The following is a 13,128-nucleotide window of genomic DNA, read 5'->3' on the forward strand; positions in this document are numbered from 1 at the left end:
TCCTTTAAAGAAAGTCCCTCAGTCTATAGGGTTTAAATAAAGCAACACTCATATGTACAAACCAATTGCTGGCTGCGTTAACCATGTTCCAAAATAAATTCTGCTCCGCTTTCAATCAGCGATTTAACCATCATTTAAATATAAAAACACTCCTCGACGCCTTCTATAATCTCAAAACTAATAGTCAAATCATCGTGTTAATGGCTTCTCAGTGGTTAACGGTGCAAATCTCGGGGGCATCACGGTGGCGCAGTGGTTAGCACTGCTGCCTCACGGCGCCAAGGTCCCAGGTTCAATCCCGGCTCTGGGTCACTGTCCGTGTGGAGTTTGCACATTCTCCCCGTGACTGCGTGGGTTTCACCCCCACAACCCAAAGATGTGCAGAGTAGGTGGATTGGCCATGCTAAATTGCCCCTTAATTGGAAAAAATGAATTGGTTTAATTAAGTTAAAAAAAAAAGTGCAAATCTAGAGATCAGGTGAGAAGTGGAGTACAGACCACTTGGGTCAAGAACTTGCAGCTGACACACAATTGCATCATCTTACAGACAATATACAGAGCAGGTGTACCAGAAATTTAGTCTATCCCCGTCCAGCAGCACCAAAAGGTTGCACTTTCTCTATGGCAAGAAATTTCAGGCCCAGTTTTTCCAGTAGTGTTTAGCAGCGCTGTGTATGTCGATGCAAGTGATTCTGCTGAAATTGATCTGAACACAAATGACACGGAGCACAAGAAAACATCAAGGGCTTCAGATTAGCCATGCAATATGGAAAATAACACCCCTTCAATAAACATCAGTACTGAAACTGTGCCAATTTCACTCAGACTTTTACCCAGCTCTTTTTAAGACACTGAGCCGGAATGTATTGCACCAGGTTAGAGACTTGATCCACCAGTCTGCCTTCATCAGGCCGTGGTGTCACTCTGTCTGGGGGTGGGTTGGGGTGAAGTGTACAGAGGGATTAGTATCCCATTCCTCCCAGCAGCCAATGGCATTAACAGTGCTTGCAAACCATTACTCAAAAAAAGTTGCCAACTTCCAACGATGGGACTGAGGAGGAGGTAGACCAAAAAAGTGTGAGGGAGCATGCAAGAGAGGTAAGCAACAATCCCTTATGGCACCCAAGACTTCAAACACCATTCCTGTGTGCGAACCGACCCAAAATGATGGGCTTGGCGGTTAAATAACTTGGACATTATATTTGGTGAGACGATTCATCTATATTGTACTATACTATGCACTATCCTGTGCTTCAAATATAAAGAACAGGCTGGCAATAACAAAACCTATCTCATCTTCAACACTGACTCACTGGCCCTGTACATTATTAGCTGTGCTACTGTCAATCTTGAAATCATACTTCCAAACATCTATATTCAGTTAACAATATGCCCTGGTTACCGTAAAGAGCATTGCGCACAACACTTTACCAGTGAAAGAAACCTGGAAACTTGCTTCAGATCGAACCCTCATTGAGGTGAATGTTTCTCTGGCAACAGAAAGGTCTCGAGAAGGCGGGTGAGCTCAATTGCTGGCGACAGTCCAAATGGTGGCGATTTGGTACTGGAGCCATAAAACCAAGACAGACCCCGGTTTGATCCCTGGTCTGTGCGGAGTTAACTATCAGCCAGGTTAGCAGCAGAGGGCACTGTGACTGGCTCCAGCCTACATGGGAAACAGTTCTCCTTGCTCACGACCTTATTTCAATGACCCCTGCATATGGAGAGCGGACAAGTGGAGGAGAATAGAGGCCCTGGCGAGAAATGGGGTGTCATGGGCAACATCCTAAAGGGCTGCTGGCACCCATGGAACAACACTCCAGGAAGTCAGCAGCTTTTGGGCGTGGGGGGGGAGGGGGAGAAAGAGAGAGAGAGAAGCAGCGATGGAATTTAGCCTCACACAAAACAATCTAAACGCTGTGAGGGTGGGAAGAGGACATCAAATTCAAAAATTGCTTCTAGGCTTCCAGAGCCAGATTCTGAATTTCAAAAGAAAATTAAGAAAAATATACCAAAATGACATTGTACTGTTATTTGCTTTACATCAATATAATTTATGTCTTCATTTGAAATACGAAAAAAAAAAATCAGGGCTCAGAAATTCAACTCGGGGAAGCACCTTTTCAATCACCCGTAAACCAATATTTCCACAGATCCCGTTTGGCTATACCACTCAGATCGCCCCAAAAGCACAAGTAAAAGACAATCTTTTTCCTTTCGAGAAAACAGGTTGTGTAGCTGCAACTACTGCATTTTTTTTAGTTTAAGTTTAAAAAGACAAACTCTACAACTTGTAAACAAACTTATCAGAACGGCTTGCACACAAATACTCATTCGCAGCAATTTTGGAGTGAGAGACGTTAACAGCTATTTGCAACAAGTATGGAAACGTTTAAAAACAGTCTTTCTTTGAGGAACACACAGGGTCAGGTTAAAGCATTGTCCAAGTCACCTCTAAAAATCAGATATTTGGGTGGATTATTTTTGAAGGCAATTTTTTTTAAAAACCAGCATAATTTAAAAAAAAAATTGTTATACTCATTGAGATTTAATCTAACCAGAACCAAACTAGTCCAAAAAATATAATCCCCACTTTAGTACAGGACAGCATTGAAACCTTTATAACCTTGAGCCATCACTATTTGGAGAGGGAGAAATTCGTTTTCAATCCTCCTCCACCCCAGTCAATAAAAGTTAAACAGAAACATAGGTCAGAGGATTGTCTGTTTTTTGTGCCTGAAAACAACATCATCCCTTCAATAGACTGCTGCAACACGAGGAGCATTTGGCGCTCCCAATAAACGGCAAAACGAAATTTGGCAGTGTTAGACTGCCCAGTAACAGCAATGTGCTCGCTGCATTTTGGCTCCACAAACCACACAAGTGGAATTACTTTGTATTCAATAGAAACAAAACTAACTGACCACTCAAAATACTACGCAGAGACCAACAGGAGAGTCATCTTCCTCAGCATCCAATTATCAAGAGGGTTTGCACTGCTCATCTCACATACTGCTCATCACACACACACACTGCTCATCTCACATACTGCTCATCGCTCATCTCACATACTGCTCATCACACACACACACTGCTCATCACACACTGCTCATCGCTCATCTCACATACTGCTCATCACACACACACAGCTCATCTCACATACTGCTCATCACACACACACAGCTCATCTCACACACTGCTCATCACACACACACACTGCTCATCACACACACACACAGCTCATCTCACATACTGCTCATCACACACACACACAGCTCATCTCACATACTGCTCATCACACACACACACAGCTCATCTCACATACTGCTCATCACACACACACACTGCTCATCACACACACACACTGCTCATCTCACACACACACTGCTCATCTCACACACTGCTCATCTCACATACTGCTCATCACACACACACACTGCTCATCTCACACACACTGCTCATCTCACACACACACTGCTCATCTCACATACAGCTCATCACACACACACACTGCTCATCTCACATACTGCTCATCACACACACACACTGCTCATCACACACACACACTGCTCATCTCACATACAGCTCATCACACACACACACTGCTCATCTCACATACTGCTCATCACACACACACACTGCTCATCACACACACACACTGCTCATCACATCACACACACACCTCATCACATCACACACACACTGCTCATCACATCACACACACTGCTCATCGCGCACACACACTGCTCATCACACACACACACTGCTCATCACACACACACACTGCTCATCTCACATACTGCTCATCACACACACACACTGCTCATCACACACACACACTGCTCATCACATCACACACACACCTCATCACATCACACACACACTGCTCAACACACACACACTGCTCAACACACACACACACACTGCTCATCACACACACACTGCTCAACACACACACACACACTGCTCATCACATCACACACACACTGCTCAACACACACACACACACTGCTCATCACACACACACTGCTCAACACACACACACACACTGCTCATCACATCACACACACACTGCTCAACACACACACACACACTGCTCAACACACACACACACACTGCTCATCACATCACACACACACTGCTCATCTCACACACTGCTCAACACACACACTGCTCATCACATCACACACACACTGCTCATCACATCACACACACACAGCTCATCTCACACACTGCTCAACACATCACACACACTGCTCATCACATCACACACACACTGCTCATCACATCACACACACACAGCTCATCTCACACACTGCTCAACACATCACACACACTGCTCATCGCGCACACACACTGCTCATCACACACACACACTGCTCATCACACACACACACACTGCTCATCACACACACACTGCTCATCACACACACACTGCTCAACACACACACTGCTCATCACACACCCACACTGCTCATCACACACACTGCTCAACACACACACACACTGCTCATCACATCACACACACACAACACATCACACACACTGCTCATCGCGCACACACACTGCTCATCACACACACACACTGCTCATCACACACACACACTGCTCATCGCACACACACACTGCTCATCACACACACACACTGCTCATCACACACACTGCTCAACACACACACTGCTCAACACACACATATACACACACACACACACTGCTCATCACACACACACACAGTTGTGCACCGGAACCTAGTGTTTTAATACAAAACTATGGGTCAACAGTGAAATGACACCCACAGAAATTACAATTTGGACCCGTGCCCAGAACTCTTGATTCTTTGGATTACTCAATTCCTTTCTATAAAATACCCCACATCGCCGGGATGGTGGAAATTCAAGCCCCAACCCAACGATATTTTGAAGCCCCATCAGGTAAAAACCGATGACACAATCCTCTTGGGTTTTTTTGTTTCAGATTTCTGGCTCTCTCTCAGCTCGACTTGCCATTTTGCACTTAACGAGTTACAAAATATAGGACGAAGAAACACAACAATAACAGGCCCGAAATGTAAACCACACCTTTAGCAATTCGACAAATTGCACAAAACCCATTTAAAGCAGTGCAGGTTGTTAAATGGAATAAGATGGGTCTATAGAATCCTCAGTGTAGCTCCATCCAATCCCATTTAAAGCTGCATTCCAATTTCTCATATTGCTAAAGCAGAATGAACGAGAATAAAGGAAAAATGCCTGTATGTGGAAGTGACTGAACAGGCAGCCTCCCTCGGGTCCCACACAGCAACACCCAGTTTATTAAATTAAAAAATAAAACTGTCCAGTGCTTGGCTGTTTTCCGTGCAGCTATCCTGCCTTTGCCTAACCCACGTTCCACAGTTCACGGAGACTAATAGTCTCCTGCCCATGATCCAGTGGTGACGTGACCATTGGTCCCATTCGTGCTGTTGGCTCCTTTGGAGGGATTGTAGTGATGGAGCTTTGTGCCGTTAGTCATGGAATCGTCATCATCAGAGCTGCTCTCAATGTCACTCCGATCATCCTTCGAGACCTGCATTGAAGAGAAAATTTGAACGATATTTACGTATGTCAGGTAGTTCTACATTGTTGCCTGCTCATCCATCAGTATCAGTTTCAAAGCTAGAATCGTATGACAAAAAATACAACTTTTGGTCATTTGCATCAAACTCCTGTCTCTCCATTCAGTGCAGGACTTGTGTTAGGTTGCATTAGTTACCCGGCAGCAACACCACCCAGGTTTTGGTTTGTGGTCTGGACCAATTCTCTAACGAGGCAAGTTCCTGATTATATTGGATCCATGCTGAGCCGAGCTTGAAGCAAAGTCTACCCCTCCTCCCACTCCCACAACAGAGGAGAGAAAGAAAGAGGACACTTTCATGCAGCCAGTATGAGGAAGGTGGTCGACGTTCGACTTTGCGAATGGTGCACGATATTAAAGCTCGAGGATTAACATAAAGCACAATTCAAAAAAAAAACTTTGCAGCACCAATAGGGGAAAAGGAGCAACCTCCCCCCCCCTTGAAAAAATTTCCCAAATGCAGAGAGTTGCAAAATTCAGAACAAAAGAATTGTCAAATTTAATTCCCATTAAACCTTCAATGGACTGCTGCAGAATTCTGCTTTCCCCAGGCTGTGTATTGACTGGGCCTAGGCCTCTCGTGGAGTTTGTTTTGGTCTGTCAGACAGATTGAGTTGGAGGGCAGCAGCACATCCCTATGGAGAGGGACTTGGCTTCAGGCAATGGCAGCGTGACGGAGATCAGGAGCTCAGTGGAGTGAGAAAAGGAGATTTGAAGCCCTCTTCATTCACCCTGGTGCTATCCAGACCAGCCCCCATAGATTCATAAAAATATAACAGTATCACACCAGCAAATCACTAAATAAATTCTCGTGTTAGGAGTCTGTAAAAGGTTAGTTAAGCAAGGTGTGAAATGGTTAAAAACAAAGGAGAATAGTTCTTGGTCAGGGATGAAATGCCTTTGCACTCAATTGTAGAAAGAAAATCTTGACTTTGGAGTCATACGGCCAATGTTATGAAATGGGAAAACTACACACGTCACTGACAGTCTCACTATCGGGCCCTTTATAACCCAGATTCAACTTTTATTCTGTTCACCTGTTCAAATTTGCAAGCACCGTCAAGATGGGGAAGTAGGCCATTCTCCTCAAATAAAACCACAAAAAAAACTGCATCGAAAGAGGCAGAACATCCAAAATATTCAATTACACTCATTTGAAAATATTGCAGTTTAGAAAGTAAAGCTCATGACGAGACTGCCTCGGAACGAAGCTTATCGTTTTCAGATGAAGCGACAGGACCAGCGAACACATACATACATTGCCAATGCTCTTTTGAAAAATATTTTGAGGGCTGCTTACACCCTTTCAAAGGAATTTATTAAAGTTATGGGCTGGGAGGTACTGATGCTCTTCTGCCAGACTTTGCAAAGTTAAACTCTCTATTCCCCCCCCCCCCCCCCCCCCCCAAGAACAATGATCCTGAGCCGATACTACTCGTCACCTAGCAACCATGTCACAGCAGCAAGGCCAGAAAGGATGCTTCCCTCTCCTAAAAGGGTCCAGGGTGTCGTCTCTGCCCACACACACTGCAATTCTCAAGTTGCTAGAGGGTCCAGGACAATATGCCCCAGGAATATTCCTCTTTCCTTGTGCAGAGCTCGGGAGAAGGCATTGGCTATTCAGGACCGAAACGAGGAGGAATTCTCTCCAGCGAGAAGGTTGCGAATTAGAATCCTCTACCCAGGGGCTCAGTGGGTGAATATATGGAAGACAAAAAGGTGGATAGATTTTTGGGGGGTCTGAAGGAAAATAAGGGATACTGGGAAAGTGCAAGTCGAAGATCAGTCATTGATAGTATTGAATGGCGGGGCAGATTCAAGGGGGCTGAATGGCCACTACTTCTATTTATGATGCTCTTGATATGCAATCTTCAGTTTCTTTTTAGTTGGCATGAGGCACTGAGGGGTTTGCCAGGGCTCCTGAAAAGGCAAACATTAACCAGAGCTAATCGATCAGTTAACAGTAACCCACCCACCTCCTACTGTGTGGTAATTTTCCCATCATTACCGCAATTCCTAAATAACTCAGCAGGTGGCACCATAAACAAAAAAACACACTAGACTCAGAAGTTGCTTTAAATTAAAGAAAGCGCTCCGACAAAAAAATCCTGGTTCTGGGAAATGGTCCCATGGGCCCACCCCCGATGATATTTCAAAACACTACCCGTGGTCATCTTGCCTCCAAGAACATGTGTTTCTGGTTTGCTGGTGACTGACCAAAATTATTCACAGCTACTAACTGTTAAGCAATCAGAAAACCAGCCGAAAAAATGTCTTGCTTTGCATAAAGTCTCCACGGAATGAGCAAATCTTTTTTTGTTTTAAATGAGAAACAAAGAGACGGCAATGGTGCAACATCTAACTCCACAGGGGAGTGGAACTTTTAGAAAAAAATTCTTCAAGAAAAGAGCTCAAGAGCGACGATAAAGGCTTCAAAAATATTCAAAATTGGCTTAAAATTTTTTACAATAAATTTAGTGTACCCAATTAAATTTTTTTTTTCCCAATTCAGGGGCAATTTATCGTGTTCAATCCACCTACCCTGCACATCTTTGGGTTGTGGGGGCGAAACCCATGCAAACACGGGGAGAATGTGCAAACTCCACATGAACAGTGACCCAGGACCGGGATCGAATCTGGGACCTCAGCGCCGTGAGGCAGCAGGGCTAACCCACTGCGCCACCGTGCTGCCCACTAAATTTAATGGCTTGCAACAATATTGGTAATCTGGTGGAGATAAAATAGTGCGCCAATTTGCCAAAAGACTGGTTTGCCAGGTTTCTGCTCTGAGAGTGGTGGGGGGGGGGGGGAAAAGAGGAGAGAACAGCTCCACATAACTGGGGCAAAAGGGAAAATGCTGGAAAATCTCATCAGGTCTGGCAGCATCTGTAGGGAGAGAAAAGAGCTAAGGTTTCGAGTCCAGATGCCCCTTTGTCAAAGCTTTGACATAATTTGGGGGGTTGGGGGGGGGTGGGGGCTGTTGACGTCCTCATGAAATGAAATGAAAATTGCTTATTGTCACGAGTAGGCTTCAATGAAGTTACTGTGAAAAGCCCCTAGTCGCCACATTCCGGCACCTGTTCCGGGGAGGCTGGTACGGGAATTGAACCGTGCTGCTGGCCTGCTTTAAAAGCCAGCGATTTAGCCCAGTGAGCTAAACCAGCCCCTATGCAATACCTGGCATAGGTACCCCAATAGAGGGGACCATCAAACCCTCTGCTAAGCGACTGTAAAATGTATCCCCCCCCCCCCCCCAAACACCTCGGTCAGTAAATATTTGTACTGGCATATTAGACTGTGCAGCACAGAATAAATACACTTATCGTTCTTAAAGAAAAAAGCAGCCCAGCTACATTTGTTAAAAATAACAAATGCCAGAGAAACATATTTACACAGCAATGAACTTACTTCAGTGCCAAAAAGAAAGCCTTTCGACTGAAAGGTTGAAACCGTTCACTTTTCTCTAGAACTTTCTTCAGTCAGGGTTAAAAGCAGCTCACCAGCTCAGGTCTATTAATTCAAACCACAGCAGATGGTGGCAGCACTATACACAGCGTTTAAACACCTAAATAAACCACCCACTGACTGAACGGGCAGATCAAATAGAAACGGTGTACATCTCTCACTAGAAGAGGTACTTTTTCATCACGTTTTAAAATTCTTTCACAGATGTGGGGGTCGCTGGTTTAGCCAGCATTTATTGCCCATCCCTAGTTGCCCTCAAAAGGTGGTGGTGAGCTGCCTTCTTGATCCACTGCAGTCCCGGAGGTGTAGGTACACCCACAGTGCTGTTAGGGAGGGAGTTCCAGGATTTTAACCCAGCGACAGTGAAGGAACGGCAAAAAAGTTTCAAGTCAGGGTGGTGTGGGTGATATTCCCAGGTATCTGCTGCTGTTGTCCTTCAAGATGGCAGAGGTAATGGGCTTGGAGGGTGCTGACCACATGCACAACAGTGGAGCAAGAGGCAGGACCCAGGGAACAAATTGCTCAGTTGTGGCTGTAAGAACTAAAAATAAGACAAAAGTTGAATTTGATCCTTTGCCTCACAGACCAGAAGGTAGTTCTATACCTTCCATATCTGGAATCGCCACACGGAAACATTCCTAACCTAGGGATAGAGCAAAGAGGACGAGAATATTTAGCTGCCACTTTTGCCAGATGCAATCCCAAATCGGTGACTTTTCTTTAACTGTCAGCTCCACACCCCCTTTTCCAGAATAAATGATCACAACTGATGGGTCTTTCAGGGTTAATGGCCTCTCCTTTCTCACATTCACTTTTCACACATTTGCTGCAATTTGAAAGTTTGGTGACTTTGTTGCACTCGGTTTTGCTTTAAACAGTGGGAAGCGTCATCATCACATCTAGCCAGTCGGTTCCTGACATTTTAAATGCCACAATTAGATTGTCTCCTAACTTGCTCATCTTCAGCAACATTGGCGTTAACTCTGATGCCTTTTGTCCCACTGGGTCAGCTGACAACATAAACTACAACTGGAATCTGAAATTAGCCAGGCAGGTTCATGAGAAATTCCAATTTCTCCTACCCCTTGTAGTTAAAGCCAGAGTTTGACAGTATATGGATGGTGCGATGCAAATACTGTTCACAGCTTAGGGCTGGCATATCTGGATATGGTCAATCCTGCTGACTGGTTAAGGCAGCAGGTGAAATGAAATGAAATGAAAATCGCTTATTGTCACAAGTAGGCTTCAATGAAGTTACTGTGAAAAGCCCCTAGTCGCCACATTCCGGCGCCTGTCCGGGGAGGCTGGTACGGGAATCGAACCGTGCTGCTGGCCTGCCTTGGTCTGCTTTCAAAGCCAGCGATTTAGCCCAGTGTGCTAAAGGTGGGAGGCAGCACAATGATACTGGCAATAATCACAGTACATCGGTAACTGGTTATTGGACTATTATTTCAGGCTGTTAAACTCATGCAAAGCAGCAATGGCCCAGGAGAGCATTACGATTAAGATACCATGCAAAGCAGAAAGAATTGCATGAGAAATAAATCAGGAAAAATGTTGGGCGACCGACTCCAACAGTTGCAACACTTACAAGCAAAAGGTTCCACTTCCCGGCGTACACAAGACAGAAAGTACGAAACACAAGGGGGAAAAAAACAGAAACAATGAAACCAAATCTTGTACCACAGAGAAGCTGGTCAAGAAACTTCTTCAGTTTTGACTGTTTGAACGAACACGTGTAGATGCACAGAGAACACGGAGAGGACACAGGTGCACAGAGAACACGGAGAGGACACAGGTGCACAGAGGAGAGGAGGGTGAACACTAACAGCAGCTGCTGTACCAGGACCTGGCACATTACTCATTCATTCATCCATCCATCATCAAAATAATTTTCGACAACATCCACACCCGCCCCACATTTCACAGTGAAAACTCTCCATACATTACCTTCCAGGGCCTGGAAAAACATTTCACAACTGACATTCACTCTGGCAAAACACAGTATACTTCACATTCACCCAAAATTGTAATCCAAAGTCATCAAACAAAAAAGGTCCTACAAATATTAGGAGGGGGATAAAAAAGAGAGAGGGCAGGACACAGACAGGGGAAAGAGAGAGAGCACGAGAGACACACGCGGACAGAGAGAGACACACGTGGACAGAGAGAGACACACAGGCAGAGACACACACACAGGCAGAGAGACACACACAGATAGACAGGTAGAGAGAGAGACACGCTGGCAGAGAGAGAGACACACAGGCAGAGAGAGAGACACACAGGCAGAGAGAGAGACACACACACGCACAGACAGGCAGAGAGAGAGAGACATGCTGGCAGAGAGAGAGAGACACACACACACAGGCAGAGACACACACACACACAGATACAGACAGGCAGAGAGAGAGAGACACGCTGGCAGAGAGAGAGACACACAGGCAGAGAGACACACACAGATACAGACAGGCAGAGAGAGAGACACGCTGGCAGAGAGAGACACACACAGGCAGAGACACACACACAGGCAGAGAGACACACACAGATAGACAGTTAGAGAGAGAGAGAGACACGCTGGCAGAGAGAGACACACACACACAGGCAGAGAGACACACATAGATAGACAGGCAGAGAGAGAGAGACACGCTGGCAGAGAGAGACACACACACACAGGCAGAGAGACACACATAGATAGACAGGCAGAGAGAGAGAGACACGCTGGCAGAGAGAGACACACAGGCAGAGAGACACACACAGATACAGACAGGCAGAGAGAGAGACACGCTGGCAGAGAGAGAGACACGCTGGCAGAGAGAGACACACAGATACAGACAGGCAGAGAGAGAGAGACACGCTGGCAGAGAGAGACACACACACAGGCAGAGAGACACACACAGATACAGACAGGCAGAGAGAGAGAGAGACACACACAGATACAGACAGGCAGAGAGAGAGAGAGAGAGAGAGAGAGAGACACGCTGGCAGAGAGAGACACACACAGATACAGACAGGCAGAGAGAGAGAGGCACGCTGGCAGAGAGAGAGAGAGAGAGACACACACACACAGGCAGAGACACACACACAGATACAGACAGGCAGAGAGAGAGAGACACGCTGGCAGAGAGAGAGAGAGAGAGACACACACACACAGGCAGAGACACACACACAGATACAGACAGGCAGAGAGAGAGACACGCTGGCAGAGAGAGACACACACAGGCAGAGACACACACACACAGATACAGACAGGCAGAGAGAGAGACACGCTGGCAGAGCGAGACACACACAGGCAGAGACACACACACACAGATACAGACAGGCAGAGAGAGAGACACGCTGGCAGAGCGAGACACACACACACACAGGCAGAGACACACACACACAGATACAGACAGGCAGAGAGAGAGACACGCTGGCAGAGAGAGACATACACACACACACACACAGATACAGACAGGCAGAGCGAGAGAGACACACACACACACAGGCAGAGACACACACATAGACAGGTAGAGAGAGAGAGACACGCTGGCAGAGAGAGAGACACAGATACAGACAGGCAGAGAGAGAGAGACACGCTGGCAGAGAGACACACACAGGCAGAGACACACACACACAGACAGGTAGAGAGAGAGAGACACGCTGGCAGAGAGACGCACACACACACAGGCAGAGACACACACACAGACAGACAGGTAGAGAGAGAGACACGCTGGCAGAGAGACACACACAGATACAGACAGGCAGAGAGAGAGAGGCACGCTGGCAGAGAGAGAGAGACACACACACACAGGCAGAGACACACACACACACAGATACAGACAGGCAGAGAGAGAGAGACACGCTGGCAGAGAGAGACAGACACACAGGCAGAGAGACACACACAGATACAGACAGGCAGAGAGAGAGACACGCTGGCAGAGAGAGACACACACAGGCAGAGACACACACACACACAGACAGGTAGAGAGAGAGACACGCTGGCAGAGAGACACACACACACAGGCAGAGACACACACACACACAGACAGGTAGAGAGAGAGACACGCT

General features: G+C 46.2%; 1 protein-coding gene across 2 annotated transcripts in view; it reads right to left on the bottom strand.

The window, feature by feature from the left end:
• Positions 1–5,254: 5,254 nt before the first annotated feature.
• Positions 5,255–13,128, bottom strand: part of cers5 (ceramide synthase 5) — a 100,100-nt gene continuing 92,226 nt past the window's right edge. For both annotated transcript variants that reach the window (XM_038786604.1, XM_038786603.1), the window contains one exon: positions 5,255–5,565. In XM_038786604.1, coding sequence (XP_038642532.1) covers positions 5,404–5,565 — 162 coding nt within the window. In that variant the 3' untranslated portion in view covers positions 5,255–5,403. The remainder of the gene's footprint in view (positions 5,566–13,128) is intronic.

The sequence above is a fragment of the Scyliorhinus canicula genome, chromosome 28, assembly GCF_902713615.1.
Source record: "Scyliorhinus canicula chromosome 28, sScyCan1.1, whole genome shotgun sequence".
NCBI lineage: Eukaryota > Metazoa > Chordata > Chondrichthyes > Carcharhiniformes > Scyliorhinidae > Scyliorhinus > Scyliorhinus canicula.